Here is a 9,561-nt window from a genome sequence, read left to right as displayed (position 1 = left end):
CAGTGTGTGGCTGAGTTGAGAGCGTGTGGGCAAGTCCTGTGTGGGATCTGCTGGTGTCTCCATTTTGCAGATGAGGAAACCCAGGCTCAGAGGATGGGTTGGTTGCTGAAGTGGGAGTGCCCCAAGGCTGACAGTCGATCCCCTTCCTTCCACCAGGACGGGCTTGCAGCTGGGAGTGGATGGTGAGGGGAGATAGGATGTGGGGTCCGGGGCAGAGACCTCGGCTGTGAAGGGTGGGTTCTCACTGCCCCACCACACACCACACCACATAGGGGTCAGAACCTGGCCGGCCTCTGCCCCCCTCCACACCCTGTGCTCCTCAGCCCCTGCTGGGGGCCCTGGGAAGGTCACGGGCAGCCTCCAGCAGCTGGGTTCTCAGGCTGGCCCTCGCTCAGCACCAGTCCACAAAAGAGGAGCTCTGTGAGCAGGTGCCCCAAGAATGGGTGTCTGCCTTGTGACCCTCCTGCTGACCCTACCTATTTTACTTTACTTATCAAACATTCATCTAGAATTTACCAGAATTTGTGCCGGGCCCTATTCCAAGCACTTGACAAATATCAGCTTGTTTAAATGCCCCCAACTCCCCTAGGAGGGGGGACCAGGTCCCAGGCCATGTGGCGGATGTAGAATTTGTCCCCCCGCCCCATGGATCCCACATTTGTTTAGTACTTGCCGTGTGCCTCTTGTGACCACCCACTACAGTCTGAGTGAGCACACCCATTCCATCTTCCCAGTGCAGGCCACTGAGCCTGCACCCCATGGGAAACATGCACCTCCTGTCCAGGGCCCTGGTCTTCGAGGGGGCCCCTCCCCCACTGCTCACCTAGGCCAGAATTAGGAGGCCGGGGCCGAGGGCTCAGCCTGGCGGAGTCTGGCCAGCATGGTGGAGAGGTCCAGGATGAACAGCTTCACCTAGGGGTCCCCAACATGGCCAGAGTCACATCCCAGCCTCTTTAGTGTCCCAACCCCTCCCCCAATACCCTGGAGGCTGGAAAGCAGGGGTGGGGGTGGAGACCCCTATTAGACAGCAATGATGGTGGTTCCCAGGAGCAGCGAACCTGGCCTAAAGTGTTCTGGATTTTTTAAGCCTCCTAAGCGATTTGTTCACAGACACCTACACCATTGTCTAACCTGCTACCACCTGTATTGTAATTAAATTAGGATTCTCCCTTACATAATTCATTTTTTTCCTTTTAATTGGATCAGTCGCATTCACTGGTGTATGACCTACTCTTATCTTCTCTATGGGGGAGTCCTCCATTTTGTTTTAATTAACCTATTTATTGATAATGAGCAGAATGAACACCCACGGATCCACTGCCAAGACCTAGAACTTGATGCGCAGAGAATGGGCTCGCATCACAGAGGGTCATGCTTAACCCAGAGAAGGTGGGATTTCAGGCACTATGATTTCCCCAGAGGTTTAGAGGCCGGAGGTGACATACAGAGGGGCCCTCACCTGCTCCAGCTGCCCTTCGGTGTCCTCGATGTCCAGATCAGGTGGCCGCCTCTGGTGCTGGCACACAAGCTGAAACAGGTTGAGTGCTGCCATCCTGGTGCGTCCCAGGAGCAGGGTCTTCTCAGCAGCTGTGTTCTGGATCTGAATCCACTTGGATTCCTGGAGAACACCCGTCCCCTTCCCCATTAAGGTGTGAGCTGGCCGGAAGAGGGCTGGGGCCACATTCCCATCCACCTCCCACCAGTCAGATGCCCATGGGCGCTCTCAGGGAGAGGAGTGCAGGAACCGGTATCAAGTAGGACCGGCCTCCTGCGCCCTCCAGTGCTTTCGATGCCTGAAGCCTGCCCCTGAGTGCAGCATTTCCCCAGCAGTTCTTATCCACCCTAGCACTCCTCCCTGCGATGGGAGACTGGGGTCGCGGGCGTCCACGTCCTCCCGGCGGCGGGAGTACCCAGTGCAGCGTGCGCTCCCGCGCCGCCTCCAGTTGCTCCAGCAGCTGCGCTCGCCGCTGGCCCAGCCGCAGCAGCTCGTCCTGCCAGGCGTCCCGCAGCCGCTGCTGCCGCGCGCGCCCCTCTTCCAGCTCCGAGAGCTGCTGGCGCTCCGTGACCCTCAGCGCCTCCTGCGTGTCAGCCAGGCCGTCGAAGCGCGCCACCAGCTCAGAGATCTCTTGGAACTAGGATGGGGTCGGGAGGGAGATTCACCAGGACTGCTGCCTCCTGCCCTCCGCATCCCCACCTCCGCCTCCTCGGCGGAACTGTGAAATGGGGGCATCACACAGCCCCTGCCCCAGAAGCGGGGACTATTCCTGGCCTTCCCCGCTTCCACCAAAAGCTAAGCTTCATTGCCTCTGATTAATATTAATTCATTGTTTCATTCAACTAATACTTACTGTCTGGATTCCCCCTACCCCCACCTCCTTTTGTTACCTTTCTGAGTATCAGTTTCCCCACCTGTAAAAATGGGGTTGAGAATAACAAGCCCCACTTCACTGGACCTTGGAGAACATTCAAGAACACAGCGTGTTCTTGGCATAGTTAGTGCTTAATAAGTGGCATACAGTCAGCGCTCCAGTAGTGCACACTTCCAAAGCCTTTCCTGAGGCCGCTCAACCCCACATGCTGGCGCTGAGCCCCAAACACCTCTTGCAGGACGCTCACCTCGGGCAGCTGCTCCAGCACTTGGCCGAGCAGGCGCGCGCAGGGCTCCAGGCGCTGCAGTCGGCGCTGCAGCCGCGCGCGCTCCCGCTGCAGCTCCTCCAGTTGGGCCCGAAGCCGCAGCGCCTCCGCCTCCTGGCGGTCCGCCTGCTGCCGCTCCTCGGCCGCCCTCCGCAGTGCGCGGCTGCGCCGAGCTTCGGCTTCCTGGGAAGGAGGGATGGAGAGGAGACGACGACCCCCAGGACTTGGGAGCCTGCGGAGCTCGCTGCTTCCACACCGTTCCAACATTCGCACGTTGAGTCACGGGATGCAAACAGATGGCCCGCGGGCCAAATCCAGCCAAAATCTCTGATTTTGGTCTCTCACTCCTCCCGCAGGCTTTTTATCTTATCTATCATCTATCTATCTATCTATCTATCTATCTATCTATCTATCTGTCATCTATCTATCTAAATCTGCGGGTTTTGGGAGGGTGGGGAAGAGATAATTAGATTCTATTTATGTATGTATTTATTTTTTAAAAAATTTAAGGTACTGGGGATTGAACCCAGGACCTCGTGCATGCTAAACACACACTCTGTCACTGAGATACCGTCGCCCATTCTGTACGCTTTTAAAATACTTCAGGCAGTGCGTGTGTTTTTCCCACCACTCACTTTTGTATTGGGAATACATAAAATGTTTAAGTTTGTATCACTGTCTGGCCCCTATAGGATTGTGCCTTTGTGACCCTCTGCTCTGCCTCGCCCCCCAGCAGTCTCCACCTACCCGCAAAAACTTTTCAAAGCGGACAAAGGCCCTCTTTAGCTCTTGCTCTTTCTGTTCCAACTGTTCCCACCGCTGTTGCAGGGATGCCTTCACAGTCTGGAACACCTGGGAGGTGAAGAGTGGGTATCTGTGTGTCTGGGGGTTCAAGTCATCCAACGCTTTCAGGTTCACAATTAACCTCTTGCATCTGTCGTTCTGATCTGTGGCTGCACCCTTGCTCAAATCCACCCATGGCTCCCACCTCCCACGATGAAGCCCAAATTCCATCCTGTAGCCCATGCTTGTCAGTGTCCTTGCTCTTCCTTCCAGCCTCATCTTACCCTCTCTCCTCTGACACTATCTTCCAGCCACTTACACATCCTTGCTTTCTAGTCTTTGTATATGCTGTTCCCAATGCCTGTTTTTCCCTCCCCACCCTGTCCCTGTTTGCTGGATAAGTCGACTTGTCCTTCCGCAATCCCTAAGACATCACTTCCTCCAGGAAGTCCTCCATGACCACTCCTGTGTAGAGATAGAGGCTTTCTCTGGGGTCCCACAGTCCCTGCTCAGTGCTTCCCCCTCACAGCAATCACTTGTCTGTCTCCTCCTCTAGGCTGTGAGCCCATGAAGGCAGGGACTGTGGTCAGACCTGTAGATCCCAGTACAGTGCCCTACACGTAGTAGCTGCTCAATGCACCTGTATTTGCACCAACCACTGATCTCATTTGATCCCCATTTGACAGATAAGGAAACCAAGTCTTGGAACAGTGACTTGTCTCAGATCTTGTAGTAATAAGTTGACTCTATCCCTTTCCATCCTTTTTTTTTCTCACTATCATTTTTTTGGTTTGGGGTCCCAAATTTTTCAGGGGCTGCACTGAGTGGTTCACCTCCTTCTGGGCCTGAAGGCCGCGGTCAGCATCCACCAGCTCCTGCCTCTTCTCCAAGAGGTGCAGCAGCGGAGGGACATGGTCCACATTCTGCTCCAGGATCTTCCTGAAGGGACTCAAGGAGGAAGTAGGGGTGAAGGAGGCAAGACTCAGGGCTCCCTAACTCCCCTCTGGTGCCTGAAATGCCCCCATTAGCCACCTCCTGGCTGTTGAATTCTTCATTCATTCAACAAATTGTCCTGAGCACCTACTCTGTGCCAGGCACTGTTCTAGGTACTGGGGGTGCAGCCCTGAACAGGCCAGTCAAAGATCCCTGCCCTCCAGGAGCTGGCATCCTGCTGGGGACCACTGAAAAGAAAGCTAACAAATTATAATAAATAATGCTAAGGCATGGCAGGTGCTAAGATGAAAAATGCAGCAGAGGAAACCTCTCAATAAGGAGATGGAAAAGTCTCCAAGGAGGGGACATTTGAGCAGAGACTTGAAGGAGAAGAAGGAGGGAGACATGGGGATACTGCAGGGAACAGATTCTAGGCCAAGGGAACAGCAAATGCTAAGCCCCAAGTAGTGTAGAAGGAGCTGCTGGAGGGGATGGAGGGAGGAGCAGAGAATGGGAATTCAGATCAGAGAGGTTGTGACGGTTAGACTGTGGGCCATGATGAGGGGGTACTTCTGAGTGAGGTGGGAGGCCTGGGAGGGTCTGAAGGAGAGGAAGGACCCCTCTGGCTGCTGTGGGGAGCAAGGGCAGCAGGAGGAGGGTCAGCTGCAGGGGACCAGGGACAGGTCGCTGGATGATGCAGAGAGGATGTGGTTCTAATCTGAGTGGGTGTACTAGAGAGGTAAGAAGGGGTTGGTTCTGGATACTGTCGGAGAGCAGGGCTGATGGAGGAGGGGAGAAAGGAGTCAATGGTGAACACAGATGCTGGAAGGATGTTGCTGATGGCAGGCTGAGTGGGGAGAAGGGGAGATCAGCTCTTTGCTCTGGCTAAGTTTAGATTGGGCCGCCCTTTGACCTCTGCGGGAGGGTTCAAAAGGAGGCTGGGATCTGGGAACCAGGCTCCCAGGGGAGAGGAGGGGCTGGAGACAGCCCAGAAGGTAGGTTGTGTAGGGAGCAGAAGGAACGCACAACCATTCCACTCGGCAAGGCTTTCCCAGCTCTGGTCCAGGGGAAACCCTCTCATTTTACAGATTCTGAGGTTGCCACCCCCCGCCGCCCCACCACTACACTGCTGAAACAAAGCAGGCACGGGACAAGCTGTCCCCACTCTTCCTTTAAAATGCAGTTGCAGGGAGAGGGGGCGACAGTTCACAGAGTAAATCCCTCCCAACTTGGTTCAACCGGTTTAATCTCAGCTGGACATCAGGGCTGGGGATCAGGAACAGATTAGGAAACCAAGCCACTGACCCAGCTCTGCCCTGACCAGCAGACCTTGCGGAAATTGCCATTTCCTTCTAAGCCTCAGTTTCTTCCTCTGGGAAGTGGAGGCAGTAATCCTCCACCAACAACTGCCTGAGGAAACCAGGACCCAGGGGTAGGGGGAAGGAATGGGCCACCCCACCTGCTCCTGCCCTCCTCCCATTCCTCCCTGCCACTCCGTGCCACTCACTTGGGCAGTTTCTCTTGCAAGGTCAGTCGGAAATATTCCTCCCAGGGAACTGCCATTCTCCCAGCAATTGCCCTCGCTTGCTTGCTTGCTTGCTTGCTGAAGTTTTGCACCAGCCTAGGAGGCCCTGGGGTCCTGATGGAGGGGAGGGGAGGGCGCTTAGTACTCCCGGAAGGCAGCTACCCAGCAGGCCTTGGTTGCCTGGGCAACCAACGACGCAACATTCCAACGCCTGCCTGGAGAATCCACCCCAAGGGTGAGAGGGGAGGGGAGCTTCTGTAGGTTCTGGGGGAAGATGTAACTCCCAATCTAAATTGGGGTGCAGTGGAGAGGACGTGGGTCTCTTGGCCAAGAATTTGCCCCTCTTTTATTGTTTTTTTTAGATTTTTTTTTTTGGATGGGGGAGGTAATTAGGTTTATTTGTCTATTTATCTTAATGGAGGTACTGGGGATTGAATCCAGGGCCTTGTCCATGCTAAGCATGCACTCTTCCACTGAGCTACTTCCCTACCCCCAAGAAATGTATTTTCTTATTGTAGAGTAACACTATAAAAAAATACTGTAGTTCCTGTTATGCCTACCTTGCTTAAAACAACCCCAAGTGTTTTGTTAGAGCATATTTTAAAAAAAAGAAAGATGGAGCCAAAATAATATGCATTTTTATCTTTGAGCAATTTGCATTAAATTGCACATGACACCTTTCTGCATAAATTGAGGTAAAGTTACAAGACACATGGTCTAATCTTTTTCTTGACTTAAAACATACTGAGGTATTAATTTACATAAAGTAAAAATTTTTTTCCCATGTAGAACTCTATAGGCTTTAGCAAATGCATAAAGTTGTGTAACCACCACAGTCAAGTTACAAAGTATTCCCATCACCCCTAAAAGTCCTCATGTTCCTTTGTAATCAACCGTTGTTCCCCACCCAGCCCCTGGCAACCACGGACCTGTTCTCGCTTGCTACAGATTTGCTTTTGCCAGAATATCACCAATGGAATTACATATTTTATAGCCTTGTGAATCTGGCTTTTTCACCTAGCAGTATTCATTTGAGATTCATTCATAGTGACGTGTGTATTAGTGGTTCATTCTTTTTCATTGCTGAGTAGTATTTGACTACATACCATAGTTTGTTTATTCACCCTCCAGTTGGGTTTTTCTAATTCTGAACAATTATAAATATAGCCTGTATTCATGTGCATTTTTCCTGTGTGAACAGAAGCTTTCATTTCACTTGTCTAAATATGTAGGAGTAGGATTGCTGGATCATATAGTAAGTGTATGTTTAACGTATCAAAAAACTACAAACTTGTTTTTCAAAGTCGCTGCGCCGTTTTCATATTCGCACTAGCAACACATGGATCTGATCGCTCCATCTCCTCACCAGCAGTTGGTACTGTCAGTTTTTGTAAAAGTCATTCTCATAGATGTATAGCTGTATGAATACAGCTTTTTTATTTACAGATAATTGTAGATTCCTGAGCAGATTAACCCAGCAGATTCACTGGCTGCTTCACCCAGTTTCCCCCCATGGCAATATCTTGCACAGCGATAGTCCAGGAAATTGACATTGATGCAATCCACCCACCTTATTTAGATTTCTCAGTTTTACATGCACTCATTTGTGTGTGTGTGTGTGTGTATTTAGTTCTATGCGATTTTTTAAAAATTACCTATTGGGGGGAAGTGATTAGGTTCTTATTTGTTTATTTTTAATGGAGGTACTGGGGATTGAACCCAAGACCTTGTGCATGCTAGGCAGGCACTCTACCACTCTGCTATACCCTCCCCCTTATGTAACTTTATCACATGCAGATTCCTATGACCGGCACAGTCAAGATACAGAACATCCCAAGGATGCTTCAAGCTACCCTTTTAGAGGCACATCCATCCTCCTCCCTCCTGCCTCCCTAATCCCTGGCCACCAGTCATCTATTCTCCAATTATTACGATCGTTTTGTCATGTCAGGAGTGTTACATAGTAATTGAAAGATGACTGTGTAATCTTTTGAGATTGGCTTTCTTTCCTCAGCATAATTCTCTTGAGGTCCAGCCTGGTCGTTACAGGTGTTTGTTCTTTTTGACTGCCGAGTAGCATTCCATGGTGTGGGTGTACCTCGGTTTGTTTAGTCACTCACGTTGGAGGATGTTTGGGTTGCTTCCTGTCTTTGACTAGTAGGAATAAGGCCACTGTGGAGATTCCTATCTTCCCTTTTGTGTGAACATAAGTTTTCGTTTCTCTGGTATAGATGCCCAGGAGTACCATTGCTGGGTCATAAGGTAGCTGCCTGTCTAGCTGGTTTTGGTTTTGTTTTAAGAAAGTGCTGTATTCTTTGCCAGAGTGGCTGTACCCTTTTATACTCCCATTAGCAATGTGCAAGTGGTCCAGTTTTTTTTCTGCATCACCATTTTTGTTCCAGCCATTCTGATTGGTGCGGAGGGACAGCTCATTGTGGTTGTACATTGCGTGTCTCTACTGGCTAATGACGATGAACATCTTTTCATGTGCTAATTCACCATCTGTATATCCTCTTCAGCAAAGTATCTGTTCCTGTCTGTGGCTTGTGTCCTACTTGGATTTTTTTTTTTAAACTGTTGAGTATTGAGACTTCTCTGTATATTCTAGATCTATGTCTAGATGTTCCAGATAGCTCTCTGTTGGACATCTTCTCCCCCTCTGCAGCTTGTCTTTGCATTCTTTTCAAGTGGGCTTTTGCCAAGTTTTCAATTTTGATGATGTCCAATTTGCCACTTTTTCTTTTATGGATTGTGCTTTTGGTGTCAGGTCTAAGGTGGGTTTTGAATCCAGGTCGTCTGGCTGTGGAGTCCACCCTCTTAACCACATCACCCCAGATACAGTTCTGCACTTTTTGGATCTTTTTTACCTTAGTCCCATTCCTTTCCTTCCCTCCCCAGAGGATGCCATTATCTTGAAGCTGATATGCAGTGTACCCTTCTTAATTTCTCTTCTTTTAGAGGTGGTTTTTTGTTTGTTTGTTTGTTTGTTTTGGTCAATGTTTATTGGGCATCTACTATGTGCCAGGCACTGTGTGAGGATTCAGCAGTGGATAAGACAGAACCCGCCCTCATGGGGCTTAGAGGCTAATGGGGAGGCCAGATGAATCAAATAACCCTGCAAATGTGTCATTACACTCCGATGGGATTGCCAGGAGGTGTGCAGAGTGCAAGGAGGGGGCAGGGAGGCCTCCTTGAGGAAGTGACATGTGAACCTAAAACTGAAGGATGAGTAGGGGTGAGTAGAGGAGAGGACGAGTATTCTAAGTAGCAGTAATAGCGAGTGCAAAGGCCCTGAGGCAGGAGGATGTGCCCCCCCACCCCCACCCCCAAGAGAACAAGGTCTGTAGGTTGGTTTGCAGAACTCTAGGATGATGGGGTAGGTCAGGACTGCCTAGGGCCAAGGAGGGACAGTAGTGGACCACAGGTGACAGGCAGAGAACAAGTTAAGTGACTCCTCCAAGGACACGAGTGCTTGAGAAGTGCTGGGCCCTGGTGTTTGTTTATATAGAGATAACTCAGCCTATCCCTGCTTTGGAAGTGCTCTAGGCTTAGAGGAGAGGAGACGGTCCCTACACAAACAACCTGTCTTCAGGAGGCTGGAGCTGTGGCTCTTGCTCTGCGGCCAGACAATCCACCCCTCCTCTCTGTTAAATAGGGCCTTGTTCCCAAATCCTTTCTGGGCTCGC

At 50.8% G+C, this 9,561-nt stretch overlaps 1 protein-coding gene across 2 annotated transcripts; it reads right to left on the bottom strand.

Annotated features, from left to right (window-relative positions):
• Window positions 1-826: 826 nt before the first annotated feature.
• Window positions 827-5,949, bottom strand: CFAP73 (cilia and flagella associated protein 73). 2 transcript variants are annotated; one of them, XM_072953283.1, is made up of 7 exons: window positions 5,858-5,949; window positions 4,251-4,356; window positions 3,382-3,486; window positions 2,617-2,817; window positions 1,911-2,132; window positions 1,460-1,636; window positions 827-912 (listed from the first exon to the last, which is right to left on the bottom strand). In XM_072953283.1, exons 1-7 carry the CDS (start codon window positions 5,911-5,913, stop codon window positions 835-837), a joined length of 945 nt encoding a protein of 314 aa, XP_072809384.1. In that variant the 5' UTR covers window positions 5,914-5,949; the 3' UTR covers window positions 827-834. The 2 variants fall into 2 exon arrangements, with proteins under 2 accessions (XP_072809384.1, XP_072809383.1); XM_072953282.1 differs by having other exon boundaries at window positions 1,460-1,618.
• Between the last annotated feature and the right edge of the window lie 3,612 nt (window positions 5,950-9,561).

The sequence above is a fragment of the Vicugna pacos genome, chromosome 32 (assembly GCF_048564905.1).
Source record: "Vicugna pacos chromosome 32, VicPac4, whole genome shotgun sequence".
NCBI lineage: Eukaryota > Metazoa > Chordata > Mammalia > Artiodactyla > Camelidae > Vicugna > Vicugna pacos.
Note: the sequence above shows the minus strand (reverse complement) of the source record. Positions and strands in the feature narration are given on the sequence as shown.